Here is a 17,134-nt window from a genome sequence, read left to right on the forward strand (position 1 = left end):
GAACTTTCTGAGAAGGTGCTTCCGGTCAAGGACTCAGTGGCCGTGTTCTATAACGAACACAATTTGACGCTTCAGTGTCAGCAATTCACCAGGACTAAAAAAGTGATGCTGTTGAGTTCCCTGCATCATGATCCGTCTGCGATCGAGAGAAGGGAGACGGACATTCAGATGTTCTATAATGCCACAAAAGGGGGTGTAGACACATTCGATCAGATGTGTTCTACATCAAATTGTGTTTGTAAGACACGAAGCTGGCCACTTTGTCTTTTCTACGGGATATTGAATATAATTATGGTGAATTCTTATATTCTCTATTCATCCCTGCCATCGTCAAAGGGTATGACAAGGCGAAGGTTCCTCAAGAAGATTGCCCTCGAATTTTGTGCTCCCCTTGTAATTCATCGGTATTACACACTGACCAACTTGTCCAGGCCCCTCTGTGTGCTGATGGAGTATACATTCAAGCTGGCTGAGCTGGAACATAGACCTCCTCCTGCCGCTGGCCACGTCAAGCTGCCCAAGCATGTTCGCTGCCAAAGCTGCCCATCTAGAGAAGACCACAAGACAAACACAGCACGTTTGTGGTGCAACAGGCCCATTTGCCTGCAGCATCAAATTGTCTTGTGTTCAAAGTGTCTATTATGTAGGTAAGTTATATCATGAAACTTTTTTTTTTTTTTTTTACTACTTGTTTGCATAAATGCTATCATTTTAATCTTTACAAAGTATATATGATCCATTTTTTACCTAAAATACTGCAATAATCTTTTATTTTTGTCAACATTATTTCCCAATTTTTGACATTATTCCCTTTTCAAAAAATTTCTTTTAGGTCAGATTTTTTTTATAGCTGCAAAATAATGTTCAAACATCCAGCAAGCCACCATAAAAATTTCATGCAAATCCACGAATAATTAGATAACTAAATAACACCTCAAAATTGACATACCCTTCTTCCATTTCAGGTAGCAAATTTGGCTGTTGCACTTGCCGTGCTCGGGGGCCATTTTGTTAGCATATCCGAAAGGTAAGTTGCTATATCACTATATATTCTTGTTTTCTATAGAATTTATGATATTCTGGTAGATTTCCATGCATAAATATCACATTTTATATTAACCCTTAAACGCCGAGCCGCTATTTACCAAAGTGTCTCTCATATGCCAGTGGCGTTCGGGAGTTAGTGCCGAAGTGGAAAAAAAGTTGTTTTCAAAAAATCACAGCACGCTTAGTTTTTAAGATGAAGAGTTCAGTTTTGGCTCCTTTTTTTGTAATTGCCTGAAGTTTAGTATGCAACCATCAGAAATGAAAAAAATATAATTATCATATATAAATATTGGAATATATGACAGCGCAAAAAAAAATTTCATACATAATTGTATACAAATCACGCTGTGAGCAAAACAGTTAAAGCTAATGAGTTAATTTTTTTTTATGTATTGTACACTAAATTGCCATGATTTTGGTAGATAACAAATTGTAAAATTATCAAAGCAACACAGAGAATATATCATCACAAAATGATGCATGAATTCGTAACACGCAGGTGTACAAAAAAATTATCATTTTTTTTTAAATTCACCATAAATCGAAATATTATGCTAGAGACTTCCCGTTTGTTGCAAAATGATGGTAATTGATTGAATATTACTAGACTGTAAGTGTTTTAGCTTACAATGGCAGTTTTCGACCATTTCAGTCGAGTCAAAGTTGACCGAAGGTCAAATTTTTTCTATTTACCGTGATATATATGAAAATATTTCAAAACTGATAAAAGCTACAACCATGAGTTATTTTTTTGTTGTATCCTACATGAAATTGCGCACATTTTCATATACAAAACTTTATGTAACGGCTAATATAAAACGGTTCAAACATTATGACAAACTGACGCAAGAACTTCTGAGATTTTCGGCAGTTACTGTGCGCGGACATAAGGAAAAAAGTGTTTTTCAAAAGTTCACCATAAATCTAAATATTGTGCTACAGTTTTCCAATTTGTTGCAAAATGAAGGTAAATGATTGAATATTAATAGAACGTAAGAGTTTTAGCTTACAATTGCATTTTTCGACCATCTCGGTTGAGTCAAAGTTAACCGAAGGTTGAAATTTTGGCACTTATCATGATTTATATGAAAATATTCCAAAACTGATAAAAGCTACAACCATGGGTTGATTTTAGTTGTATTCTACATGGAATTGAGCACATTTTCATATATAAAACTTTATGTAATGGCTAATATAAAACGGTGCAAATATTACGATAAACTGATGAAAGAATTTGAGCTTTTCGGCAGTTACCGCACGGACGTAAGGAAAGTGTTTTTCAAAAATTTACCATAAATAGAAATATTGTGCTAGAGTTTTCCAATTTGCTGCAAAATGAAGGTAAATGATTGAATATTACTAGAATGTAAGTGTTGTAGCTTACAATTGCGTTTTTCGACCATCTCGGTTGAGTCAAAGTTGACCGAAGGTTGAAATTTTGGTACTTATCGTTATTTATATAAAAATATTTCAAAACTGATAAAAGCTACAACCATGGGTTGTTTTTAGTTGTATTCTACATGAAATTGTGCACATTTTCATATATAAAACTTTATGTAACGGCTAATATAAAACGGTGCAACCATTACGACAAACTGACGAAAGAATTTGAGATTTTCGGCAGTTACCGCACGGACGTAAGGAAAAAGTTTTTTTAAAAAATTCACCATAAATCAAAATATTGTCCTAGTAACTTCCAATTTGTTGCAAAAAGAAGGCAAATGATTGAATAGTACTAGAATGTAAGAGTTTTAGCTTACAATTGCGTTATTCGACCATTTCGGTCGAGTCAAAGTTGACCGAAGGTTGAAATTTTGGCACTTATCGTGATTTATATGAAAATATTTAAAACAATGAAAAATGCTACAACCTTGGGTATTTTTTGTTGTATTCTACACGAAATTCTGCACATTTTCAAATATAAAACTCTATCTAATGGCTAATATAAAACGGTGCAAAAATTACAACAAAGTGACGAAAGAATTTCTGAGATGTGTCGCTGATGCTTTTTAGGGCGAGAAGAAAGAAATTCGCGCAGGAGTGCCTGGGTAACTCGTAAACAAAACAACAGCTTGATCCATGAACTCCCAGCATCCCTTAAGGCGTGTGATTTAAACTTTTCTCAAACTAGGCTTATAACTATTATTCCGCAAATATTTAAAAAACCTTTTAGTAGTCAACGTATTGTATGGCAATTAAGCACCAGACAGACAATTTTAGCAGACGTATATTAAGTCCAGTCGGCGTTTAAGGGCTAAATAAAACAATTCCTATAAGAAATTTCCCTGGTGAAACTAGGAGGTCAACAAATAACCTTTACATTGGACTTAGTTTTTTGGGTCAGATTTTTTTTTTTATGGCTGCAAAATAGTGTTCAAACATCCAGCAAGCTACCATAATAGTTTTATGCAATTCCAAACATATTTAGATAAGCAAATAACACATTGAAATTTACATTCCATTCCTCCATTTCAGGTGATAGATGTGGCCGTCGGAGTAGGTGTTGACTGCGGCCATTTTGTTGGCATATCCGAAAGGTAAGTTGCCATGTGTCTATATATTCTTGTTCTCTATAGAATTTGTGGTATTCTGGTAGATTTTCATGTATAAATATCATATCTTATAATAGTTACAACAATTTTTATAAGAAATTTTCATGGTGAAACTAGGTAAAAAAATAACCTTTAGATTTAGACCTTGATATAACAGCAAATAACATCTTTGTGCAGATTTTGTTACATAATTCCATTCTAGGATAATATGAGTTTATTCTATAAAAAAAAAAAAAAAAAAATTAGCCACTTCCTAATTCACTTAGGTACTAAAAAAAATTTGTGAAATTTTGACTTTTTTGGAGGGCTAAAAACGTTTAACCTTTTTTTCTCTTTTCAGATTTTGACCTCTATGGGTCCGACACCTTCTCTGCCAGTCACATATTGTAAATAGTAGGTTTAGGAAGGATCCCTCAATTTTTTTTGTGAACTATATAGATAATTTTGTATTTTTGGTAAATATTTCCTTAAATTATTTTTAAGTATACAGGCAGTCCCCGGCTTACGACGGGTTCAGCTTACGACATTCCGAGGTTACAACACTTTTCAATTATATTTATCAGAAATTATTTCCAGGTTTACGTTGCATGTTCCAGGGTTACGACACCTAAAACGCTTATCTGGCAGAAGAAATATGACTCCAAAAATGCTAAATAATCAATATTTAAAGGTTTCTTTTTATAAAAAATGCAATAAGAATGCAGTTTACATAGTTTTTAATGCACCCAAAGCATTAAAAGTAAGGTTTTCTTGGGATTTTTGATGTTCCGGCTTACAACGATTTTCTGCTTACAACGAGTCTCGAGAACGGAACCACGTCGTAATCCGGGGACTGCCTGTATACTTATTTTTCTTAAATATTTGTAATAAAGATCTAATTTGTAGATGGGTATTTTATTATCTTTTCAGTAGTGCTCTGCAATGGTTAAATTGATTTTAGAAACTAAAATGCACAGTAAAAATGTAGCAAGTGATTTTTGGCAAATTTTTGCGAGCATTTGGATTGAGCTTGACCCGCACGCACCTTTAACGGGGTATCAACATAGCAAAAACTATCCAGGGTCAAGTACCCTAAAGAGGATGTTAGTCGCTGTTCAGATCAACTCAGTTTATGAGTAGCAGTTTCTAAACTATGAGAACATCTCTCGGCTCTAAAAGCTGCTTTCGTCTTCCTATCTCTCTCTAATTTGCCTAAGTGGGACTAGGATTTTCCATTGCTTACTATGCCATCCAATGAGGAGCATTCATTACAAGATTTCTCCATGCTACACTCTTGTCCCCTAAATTTTGCATAGATCAAATGAGGATCACCTTTGTTAGCCTAGTCTTACAATCCTTTCTGCGATAGCGACTACTCGAATTGGACATAATTCTGCAAAAAACTAGGGAACTGACAAAAATTATAACAAACTATCCAAAGCTTGCTGCTACCAAAATAAAGTATGTAATTGTACTTCACTGAAATCTGCAAAGACAACTGAAAACTGCCAAAAAAGCTGCTGCAAATGGCGTCAATGTGTGTATCAGTGCCGGCATAAACGAAGTGACGTCTACCTGCCAAGTTGTTTCCCGTGTTCCCTAGAAAAAACAGTAGCACTACCATGAATTTTAAAAAAGTTGCCGTGCCTATTAAAAATGTTATCTCTGTAATTTACTTATATGAAAGTTATGATTTAACTGTTTTGTACTACTACTACTACTATATATACTGTACTATGAATCATACAGCCAATAAATAAACCCTTTTATTTTCAGCTTTAGTGTGGCATTAACAAGTTGACAATCGCTGCCATCATCTGCTCCTGTGTATTTCTTAACATTCCTCAGCATTCTTTTTTCCTCTACACTAATTACCTTTGCGATGTATTTTATTTCTATGGCTATTACCTGGTAATGTCCAAGTGTACTTATGTATGCAATTTTGTTGGAAGAGAGTACTCCAATTACCAAATTATCTGCAATACAGAGCTGCAAACCATTTGGTAATTGGAGGACTCTTTTAAAACAAAACAACATCCATATATATATTTGGAAATTTCAAAATAGAAGCCACAGAAACCAAATATATCACATCAATTAATCTAGAGAGAAAAAGAACAATGAGGAATACAGGGCCCTCTTAATACTTGTGTCTTAATGGCTTCCACTATAATAACAAGCATACTAGGTTCCTATTACAGCCCATCCTCCCAAAAAAACAATGGCTATTGACATACAATACACAAATTCTCAGCATGAAATTGTGTATAAGAAAATAACAAGAATGTTCATACACATTAAATACAAAACCTCTAATCCACCAGGAAATTTTATGTAGTATCTACCAATGCCAGTCATAACAGATGATGATGCATACTAAAGGATGCTGTTCCTTATTCCTAATAATTTTTACCTGCAATGCTTCAATAAGTTGCTCCGGTTCTGGTGGATCAGCAGGGGGGGATGAAGCATGTGGGGAGCCACCAAACAATGACATTTCATTTTCACTTTCCTTGCGGACTCTTGGCTCAGGGGTTGAAGGATGATAGGCATCAATCTCTTTACGAAGTTTTTTACTTGTGTGTACTTCATATTTACCTGTTTAACAAAACATTAAAATACCAACTTTGAATAAAAATCTTTGCAGGTTTGAAATTTTTAATTACAACAAAACCACAACCAATATAACTATAAAGGTACTATATCAACATAGCTCAATCATGTACTTGTCATGCAATAATAACGATGCTTTCATACAACTAGGGACTGATACATATATCAAAACCTCAAAACTTCCAGGGCCAATTTTAAGAATATTATACCACACCATTAAAATCATTTGTTGCAGTCAATGAATAGTCAGTTTTAAGCTCTGAACTTTAAATATGTAATCTAATTACAGTCAAAAACCCCCTATTCGCGGTCTCGTAATTCGTAGACTCGCCTATTTGTGGATTTCTCTATGAAACATATATACTACACATTATTTGCGGGAAATTCACCTATTCACTGTATTTTTCACTGAGAAATATTTACAAATTACTGTATTTTCATATTTTCATGACTAAATATACGTTTTGTGATAAAAATACTTAAATACTAAGGTATAAGCATTTATAAGTTAATTTTTGTTTTAACTATCAAAATAGGCAGTTCTTAGCATTTTTAGAGGGGTTTAAGCATTCAAGGATTTTAGCTATTTGTGGGGGGTTGTGGTATATCCCTGCGAATATCAGGGGCCGACTATAACGCAATTTCACTAAAAAAAACAATTCACAAGCATACACTACATCAACATCCCTTTATTCTGTTTGACAACAGATTTGAGGGCTTCATTCATATTCATTTGTAAAAGATTAATAAAACTGAATAGCCATCTGTCCCTTAATCATCAAAGTGAATGTAAAATATCCAATTTTTAAAGATTAAATTAATTTTTTTGTTCAAAGCTATTACAAGCAGTCCCTGGTTATCGGTACTCGATTAATGGCGATCCAGTTTTATGGGGCTTGCCTAGCACCATAAAACTGGCAATTTTTGGTACCATAATGTGCCAATTTCCAGTTATCAGTGCTAATACATACCTAACAGAGCTATTAACCGGTTATGGGCAGCAAAACTCGGTTATCAGTGCCGTCAAAGGCGCCATAAATTGCTGAATTTCAGTTAATGGCAATTTTTGCTTTCCATCAGGCCCGTCAGTACAGAACCACCACCGATAACCGGGGACTGCCTGTACTTTAAACTGTCTATTATCAAAATTTGCATAATCGTCATGAAACATTAATCCTGTCAAGTTAGGCGTCACTAACCCCACACACAAACCTACATGGTATCAGTAAGTTTAATTTGAAGTACAGTAATTTGACTTTCTTGAAAATATTTATTACACCAAAGACCATTACTTATGTATTAGATACAAATCACAATTCAGACAGGGAAGGGGTCAAGCTGCTACGACTCAAAGTTGGTCAAATTAGACTTTAAAAATTTACTTTTGATACTCTAGAAACAAGAATAAGCAACTGAGGCCATGGTTATTTAAGAAATAATAGTAGTATTCATACAGCCAAAATCCTGCTATACACAGTAAATCACAGAGTTTACTCATTTGTAAGTCAATATGGTAGTACTGACAAGACTGACGGCATTGTTCAATGTATTCGTTCATGAACATTGGCTATAGGCCAAGCACAGTATCACTTTCATCCGTTCAATCCTTAGGACAGTGAAATGAGGGAGTTGGAGAAGTTGGACAGAAAAATGGAAGCAATGGATTGTATACTGAGGTGAAGTAAAAAGCAAAAAGTATTGCCCACAGTGCTCCATGTGAAGTGCAATGAAGGCACTGTCCCCTATGGGGACTCATTACATAAGCCAGAGGGAAATAACATTAAAAGCCTTATCTTTGAAAGTTCCTGTAGTGAGTATTAAGATGACTAGGGTGATGAAAAGGATGTGCATACTGAACCAGAAACCTAAATTAAAGCAGGTACCACCTGCCCTGCTGCTAATACAGGGTAAAATGAGTAGTGAATGTTGTTTGGTGCCTATATATGCCCGTCATTTTAAACCGAATACGAGAAAGACCTGTGGTGCATCACAATCCATTACATTACCATATGGCTTCAAGAAAACTTGCATGAAAAATGTTGATGACCTGTAGAAAGGCACAGTCATTCCATACATTCTCTGGCATTCTTCATTCTTTATAAAGATGAATCACTCACCATTCAAAGATGCAAGTACTCTTTGCTCTTGGTATGGGTTAAGAATGAGAGGGGCAAAGGGTGCACTGGAGTAATCCTCTACAAGGAAAGCTTCAAAGGATAGACTTATCTCAATTCCTTGGTTTGAGTTTCTAGAGACAGCCAATAGAAATATTAATAAGGAAGCTCAACAGGTATTTTCAAAACTAATAAAAGGTCCATCTAAGAGGTTCAACTGTCCTCAGAAGAGCTTCCTCAATGTAATGAGAATCTTTCAAGTTCCACTGACAAACCCACTTGAAGTCAACAAAGCTCAAAGACTTGAGAAGGAGCAGACCTTAATAGCTGAACCTGATGGTTGCTTCTGATGCCTGAAGAGAAAATCAGCTAAATCTGGAATAGTTTCAGCTGCAACTACAGAACAGCTTCTACTTTGCTTTCAGGTGAAAAGGCAAAACTGCAAGGAATGGAGATGGCTTGGCTACTTTTAATAAAAGTCTCAACCTCCGTGACATCGATGGATAAGCTAAAAGTGTAAAGAAATAACATCCCTGTTCTGGACAAAGTAGTTCCACTAAATTCATTGACAGGTGTCTGCAAGAGAACATCTGACAGGTGTCTGCAAGAGAACATCTATCATCTAAGCTCCTACATCTGAGAGTAGGATTTTTGAAATTGGAACTGGCTGCTAATAGCTCCACAAAATGGTGAGCCACAACTTTCACAGATGCTTGCAGATGTCCAGATGTAGCAAATATTCTAAGGGCAATGACTTCATTCTTTCTGCCTGGGGTCTGCAACCTTGTAGTACCTTTCTGTAAAAAGCCTCCAGATTATTGCCACTCTTGATTCCTTACATAAAATACTCCCATTAATTGTTTCTCTCTCCCTGACTCTCATGTGACCACTGAAGGCTTAAAGACCTACATAGACTACTTTCAACTCCAAGTACTTGATGTGTTGTTCTTTGTCCCAGTGGGACTATGTCCCTGTGCTCTGAAAATCTAGCTGGGCTTCCCAACCTTGATCTGATGAGTTTAAGATGAAAACTCCAGAGAAGGATGATTCTGTGAAGCCCCAAACTTGAGGTTTTTAGTATCTTGCTATCAAAAACCATCTCTTTAGATGTCCTCCAATACCATAACTAGGATAGGACTCTGGCTGAGTTGTTGATGTCCAAGACCTGTTGAATGGCAGCAGCAGAAAACAATTACTGAACTGAATGCAAGGGACTAATTTTCTCATAGAAACAAGATGAATTAAAAGAGAAAGCTACATCTTCCAAGATGATGAGATGACCTATCCAAAAAGCTATGTCTCAGCAGAAAATTGTAGTCTCTGTAAAATCAGAACCTTCTATAACATAAAAGATGATCTCTGCTACACCAATCATGGCATCTGTTGTGACCAATTCTATTCCTACTACTGGCATGCAGTAAAATACAAAAACACAAGGGTACAATAATTAAGCAGAAAGGATAAACTAATTTACATATAATAATGGTGAACTGTAAATATAAAAAATCTAATAAAGACAAATTAACTACAAATATAAAACAAATATAAAAACAGGCAATAGAATAAGCAGTTACTCAAGACAAAAAATACAAAATACTTTTACTCCTACTAAATAGGCACCAAGCCCATTCCTCAAATATAAATATAAACCCCGAATTTCCTGAAAAACAAAATGATGATAAATTCCAATAAGTAATTACTGTAACTAGCCACTGCTTACTAGTGAAGATTACCCAGATTCAAAATAAAAAGCTGGGGAAAGGAAAACCTACTACTAGCAGAATCAAAGGCAATGTATCTGAGCAAAAAAATTTACAACTCTCCTAACATCACAATGATAGAGCAAAACCAGTAGGTAAATATGATCTACCTGGGATACTAAGGGTTTCACAAAAATTCTTCTTTATCAAATAAGAGAAATAAGGAAGTGACTGGTTGAAGGAAATGGATGAAGTCAGCAGACAAAATGCTTTACTTTAAATTAAGTAGAGTGCAGTAATGAGCTGCTAGAGGTCAAGGGATCCAAAAACATATACCACAGTGTTATAGATAAACTACAGTTTTCTTTTTACCAAGGGTGATGTCAGGATTTTGCCAGCCATGAAATTGGGCTTATTATGAGTAATGGGTCTGTAGCAAAACCATTTTTAAGATTAAGGAAAAAAATAAAAAATTATGATTTATATTAATGCAGTTATACAGAATCAAAGATACATAGGCACAAATAAACAACTATTTGCACCAATTTTTCTGTTCCTTACATCTTTAATTCTATGTACTTTTCCCTCTAATAAATTATTCTTACTCCTTGTTTTTAGTCCTTTCATCTTCACAACTTCAATATTTTTACCTTGACTCTTCTCTTTAATGTTATGATTAACAACATGGATGATCAGTTCATTACAGTAATACCCCAAACTTACACAAGGTTAGGTTCCAGACCCCCCTTGCAACTGGAATTTTCATGTAAGTTTGGCACGGTCTCTAAAAATGCTAATGAATGCTTACTTCTAGAGTTTGAACACTATGATCCTAATCACGCTCCCTAAATATTAAGTTAACTTTTACTTTGAAATGAAATTAAAGTTGCCGTAATTTCCTTTAAAAATTAGCCTTTAAAAAAAAATGGTTGGTAAGGATGTAAGTGTGTATGAAGATTATATATGTACATCGTATATCTTAAGTCTTTCCCTCTTCCGATTTAACGATCTTCTCAACCACTTTTAGGAAACTATGTCTTTTTCTCTTTGTTCTGAAATTCCTTTTCATGAACAAATAGTGATTTTTATTTGGATTAATACAACTCTTAGTTGTTACTATGTTTTAGAACAGGCATTTACAGTTCTGGAGGGTAAAGGTAAAAATAGAGAAATTAAAAATGCTCTACTGCTACCCTAACTACGAGAGAGAGAGAGAGAGAGAGAGAGAGAGAGAGAGAGAGAGAGAGAGAGAGAGAGAGAGAGAGAGAGAGAGAGAGAGAGAATGTCTTTTATATAAACATTAACCCTTAATGGACGGATTGCTCCTCAGGAGAAGTAATAACAGGTTTGGGGTGGTGGACGAAGTGATCCTGTAGATAAATAATATTAAGTGCCATCAATTTAGAAAGAATTGGGGGGAGGGGGGGAGGTGCCAATACTTTTATAGCCCATAAATTCACTAATGGCAACTTTTACACCGGCTAAAATCACGAGTGTGGGCGTCTCAGGACTTCAGTAGTGCTTCAGACTTGAGGGGACAATGTACTGCGTCTCTCTCACATGACGTCTTTTTGTAAATTTGCTCATAAATATACCAAGGGGTTGCTGTTGGTTTTTGTTCTTGTCTTTTACAATAGTATGTCAGTTGTAAATGTAATTTTGCAATGAAAAGGGCAAAGATATATTAGAAAAAATATGTACAAAGAAAAAAGTTACTGAATCTTTTTTCTCGGTAAATTTACGAAAATATTTTTCAACAAATATGCTGAGAATTTGTTACTGATTTTATTTCTTATCTGTTTTGGTATTATGTGAGCTGTAATTATAATTTTACAAAATAAAATAAAATTATTTATTAGAAAAAACATACTTTAGTAAAATTTACGACTGTCTTGTGAACAGAGTGCCCACAAGGGACGGTAGGGAAAATTTTTTAGAATTTTTTTCTTTCACCATGTGCATTTGCATATCTTCCTCCTTCCATTGATATGTTTTTGCATAAATTCACCGACCTCAAAGTTTTGCTGGCTTGGGTACTTCATATCAATATATTACATTTGCGTAAATTCACCGACCTCAAAATTTTGCTGGCTTGGGGTGCTTCATATCAATATATTACACCCTTAAAAAAAGAAATAAATGGTTGGTGAAAAATAAAGGGGGGGGAGAGAGAGAGAGAGAGAGAGAGAGAGAGAGAGAGAGAGAGAGAGAGAGAGAGAGAGAGAGAGAGAGAGAGAGAGTGTTACTATTTTTATTATTAAATGTTATTTATTTTACACATATAAGCTTGAAAACTCATAAATTACGTAATAAAAATTGAAGGCTCTTTTGCATGGTTTCTCCAGAATTAAAAAATGTTTTTTTTTTGTGTTTGGATCTGTGAAATACTTGCATATGATAATTAGTGAGATTCCAATGAAAAGTTTGCGCAATTGTAAATTCTTGCAACTCAAATCGTGTAAGATTGAGGTATTAGTGTATATTCTTTCATTTGATTCTCTGTTGAATAATAATCAAACCAAAGTTGATTGTATTCTAAATTTTCAGTTTTCCTAAGGGCAGCCCAAGCAAAGATTTGGGGAGAGAGTGCTTCCATCTCTTCATGAGTTAGGGAGAACCATTTATTTTAGATATCTTTGTAAAAATGTATCATCCCTAATTTCAAACACTTTACCAAAATTTTTCAATTGTGGTATAGAGAATAATAAGACTGATTACCTGCAATTTTCATTTATTAAGGGAAAATAGTTAGGAGCCCCAAAACTAACAGACCATCAGCTAGACTATGATCAGATACATTACCAACATTGTAGATACCACTGATTTGTCCTAAAGTACAGTGATTGTATCAAGCATATTTTTATCTGAGTCCACTAAGTGTAGTAATTTCTACTGGAGCTAAAACAGTAAACTTCAGATGGCAAAAAAGTCTATCACTGGACCAAGCAAATTTACTTTAGGTAAATAAATAGTATAGTCAAAGCTATAGGGTTGTGGTAGACTCCAATACTCATGAGATCAGTTACAGAGGGTCCTATGATTAATTCTTAAATGAAAATTTGTCATCTGTAAAGAGAAGTTTCAATATAGCCAAAATCTTATATTTAATATCTAAAATATTGAAAAACTTTATAAAAATATCAAAATTAAAATCTTATGTGACATACATACCTGTATATTCACGTTTCTTGGCCTCTTTGTCCTTCACCTTTTTCTCTAAAAACAAACAAACAAAAAATTACATATGCACAAAAACAAAACAAAGCAGCTACTAGACAGGAATTACACAAAGCATGTAAACATTTCTTACGTGCTTAAATTAGAAAACAACCACAATTGGTGCTACTATCTTTCCTTCCAATTACTAATCAATTCAATTGTCATATTAACCTATACAGATCAATCATTCCCAAAATTATATACTATCTAAAGAAAAGTTGGTCCATGACTTATGCATGATTTTTCAGTCAGATCTGAAAACATGGCAACAAGAAACATTCAAATATAAAAATTCAATATTATCAATGAGCAAAACCTGAATTTGCCATTCCCAAACCACTACATAGCATCTAAGTGAATGAAGTTGTTTATGAGCATATCTGTAAGGTGACATTCACTTTCAAATGCCAGCAACTCTTGACAGCACAAGTCTTTGTCCAATACTTGTATGTGTAAGAGTAGCGTTTGAGCAGTATGGTTCATTCTAAAACAAATATATTGTATAGACCCTTTTCAATAAAAAAGTGCCTCATAAAGAGCATTAAAATAAAAAAGAAAGTCCTTCAAAACAATAAATGTAAGTAAAGCTGGATCACTGTGAGACTTGATGATAAGTAGTGCGTATCAAAATCATATCCATGCTGATAGAAATTTTGCATGAAAAAGCAACTTAACCTCTATGAATAACACTGAAATGGACTTAAGGAGTGTGAGAGCAGCTCAAAGCTTGTAAGGTTCATGATGGCTGCCAATGTTAAGATATAGGCACTAAAAATTTGTTCATCATATGAGAATTGATATTAGCAAATAATGATAGCATATACACAACATCACTGTTTTCAGAGCACCCAACATTTTTAAAAAATATAATAAAAAAGCTGCCTTACTCAACAATTATTAAATTATGATGAAATATGGATGCTCATAAAAAAAGATCTCCAGCCATACCTACCTACATCCAAGAAGGAGTGACAGTCATGCTTTACTTTTTATTTGGAATGGCTCCAAAGATTATTTATTCCTGACATGAGAACATATCCTAAAGATAAGAGCTGCCATTCAAGGTCCTGAGATTCTTGCCTTCTTCCACAATGACACTACTGCAACCAATTGATTAAGGCATCATCAATATGCATTACAGCAACTTATACACAATTCACTCTTGAGAAGATTTACACTGCCCTTGATGATAACCCTGACTGTCATATTGTAGACATGTGGAAGAATTCCACATCAGCAGAAACATTTGGGCTTATTGCAGAGGCTATTGGCACCATAAAGCCAAGAAGGCCAAAGCTATTGCATGAGGAAATCAAGGATTTCAAAGACTTCCCCACAAGTGATGCAGAAGTCAGAAATACACTAAATGTTGGAAGGGAAGTTGATCAAATGTGTCACTGAAATTATCGAGAACTACATTACAGTGGGAGAATTCAGTGAATGTTTCTGCAGAAGAATATGTCCTTGATTCAGCTAATAGATCAAGATTTGGTCTAAGCTTTTAAGAAACTTTTATTTTATTTGATTTTAAGTTCTCTGGCTTTGTGCCATCAAAGACATCAAGGCGGTGTACTAGACAAAATTCCTCTTTCAGATGGTGATGGTCCTGAAGGATGTAAGGGAATAGGAGGAAAATGCCCGAGGTAAGAGAACGAACAAAAGTTTGGACAGGTGTAACTTCTGATCAGTTCTATTCAACTAACCAAGAGCTTGGTAGTACTAACTAACCCAAATCTTGGAATTCTCTCACAAAGATAAGGCTCAGTAACACATGGCAGAAGCTGTTGGTGACACTGACAAGACAAGGATTATCTGGCTTTCAGTCATTGACTTTCATGTTGCTTTCAACCATGCTGGAGACATTTACGAAGGTGACAATAAGGCTCAGATAGAAGGCAGTGAGCCAAGACGCCATGTTATTAGAGAATGTTATTAGAGAATGAGGTGGTGCATGCAATCCTTTAATTTTACAGCATCTATATTCCCAATTTCTATATATTTCTACATGTTATCAGTTTCTCATATCTTCTAAAGACTATCATCTGTAATCCTTGGTTCTGTAGAATTCAGTTTTGTAGTACTTTTTTCTTTTGGCATTATATGAACTGTATGTTTTCTGCTGTAAATTTCATCTAATAAACAAATGCTTCTGTTGCAATGTGATAATACTGTTTTATGTAATATACAAAGGTCAAATTTGATTGTTATTAGAAATGATCAAGCACTGGTTTCCTTTAAAGTTTGCCTACATGACAGCTATGACAATGTGTTTTTAAATAAGCCACAAATCATTTGAGCCATTCTGTTTTGGAAAACAATACAATGAAAGCTATCTTAAACAAAAAATACAAAAAACCCAAAGATTACCACAAAAGCACCCTATACTCATTTACTGCTTTTCTCAAATAATTTTTATCTTTGAGATATTTTCTATTTTCTAGCCTCTGGGTACCACAGCTCTTAGCTATTTTCTCATTAACAATAGTACATTTTTCCAATACACTAAATCCACAAGTTGCAACATCTTGCTTTCAAACCTTTCAAAAAAATCTCTTCTTTGGTAAATGTCCATGTAATAGCTAAGTAAAAAAAAATTAATCAAATCTTTTACATGTTTACTAATGACATGCTCTTATTAACCACAGGTTCAGATTTCTTTTCACTTCACACACTGTTTCTCAACCATATCTTTTAAAAACTAAACTTTTCAACTACACTAGACACTAAATCATAAACTGTACTGTATACCGCTAATACAAAATAGTGGAACCTCGACATACGAAAGTCCCAGCTTATGAAAAATTCAAGTTACGAAAACAAATACAAAGATTTTTTTGCCTCTACATACAAAAATAATTCAGGTTACGAAAGGTTGTTGCTGTAAAGTCCTGAGATTCACCCGGACCGCCATGAACAATTTTAAAACTTGCGCACCGCCAACTGAGTAGACTAGCCACCATCCTCCCACTCTCCCATTAGTTCCTGTTGCTAGTCACCACAATAAGAACCTGCTCTCCTATTGATCAGCATCTCTGCCATCGTGCTCTACGTAAAGGCGTTCTTTGGCCACTGCGTCGCAACAGCATTATCGTTCGCTCGCGGAATTCGTTCGTTCACATATACGAATTCGTGTTAGTGATTTCGCTTTGTACTTTATCATGTTGTGTGAGAACTTAATTGGTATACTACATAACTAAATTACGTACAGTATAGTCATGGGTCCCAAGAAAGTTGCTGCTGAAGTTCATGGAAAGAAGAGGATGCTTTCTATGGAGACAAAAATGGAGATTATCAAGAAGTATGAAGCTGGCATGCGGTTGAGTGTGATCGCTAAGGAATACGACCGAAATCCGTCGACGATAGGCACCATCCTTAAACAGAAGGAAGCCATCAAAGCAGCTACACCTTCCAATGGTGTGACTATTTTGTCCAACAAGAGCAGCCACATGCAAGATGAGATGGAGAGGCTGCTTCTTGTATGGATTAAAGACAAAGAAATCGCTGGCGATACGATAACCGAGGCGGCAATCTCCCACAAGGCCAGCGCTATTTTCGGCGATTTGATTGCCCAGGCCGAAGATGACGAAGGAGAAGGGACATCGACACAAACCCCAGATTTCAAGGCTTCTCGTGGGTGGTTTGAAAAATTCCGGAAACGGACTGGCATCCATTCGGTGGTGCGGCATGGGGAGGCGGCCAGCTCGGACACGAAAGAGCCGAAGCCTTAGTTAAGAAGTTCGACGAGAAGACGATCAACGAAGGCTACAGTTCTCAGCAAGTCTTCAACTGTGATGAGACTGGCCTTTTTTGGAAAAAAATGCCTTGTCAGACGTACATCACGGAGGAAGAGAAGGTGAAGCCCCTACTTGTGTATCATTCTGAGACTCCTCGAGCCTTCAAGGCCCACAAA

The 17,134-nt window shown here is 35.3% G+C and overlaps 1 protein-coding gene and 1 long non-coding RNA gene across 3 annotated transcripts in view; one reads left to right on the forward strand and one right to left on the reverse strand.

Annotated features, from left to right (window-relative positions):
* Nucleotides 1-17,134, reverse strand: part of LOC135221726 (regulation of nuclear pre-mRNA domain-containing protein 1B-like) — a 704,809-nt gene that overhangs the window by 28,435 nt on the left and 659,240 nt on the right. For both annotated transcript variants that reach the window (XM_064259515.1, XM_064259514.1), the window contains exons 4-5: nucleotides 13,177-13,221; nucleotides 5,992-6,176 (exon numbers count right to left, since the gene is read on the reverse strand). In XM_064259515.1, coding sequence (XP_064115585.1) covers nucleotides 5,992-6,176; nucleotides 13,177-13,221 — 230 coding nt within the window. The remainder of the gene's footprint in view (nucleotides 1-5,991; nucleotides 6,177-13,176; nucleotides 13,222-17,134) is intronic.
* Nucleotides 141-4,072, forward strand: LOC135221727 (uncharacterized). The gene is made up of 4 exons (XR_010316076.1): nucleotides 141-647; nucleotides 966-1,027; nucleotides 3,523-3,584; nucleotides 3,940-4,072. It is a non-coding gene; the product is annotated as an uncharacterized LOC135221727 (long non-coding RNA).

The sequence above is a fragment of the Macrobrachium nipponense genome, chromosome 3 (assembly GCF_015104395.2).
Source record: "Macrobrachium nipponense isolate FS-2020 chromosome 3, ASM1510439v2, whole genome shotgun sequence".
NCBI classification, from domain to species: domain Eukaryota; kingdom Metazoa; phylum Arthropoda; class Malacostraca; order Decapoda; family Palaemonidae; genus Macrobrachium; species Macrobrachium nipponense.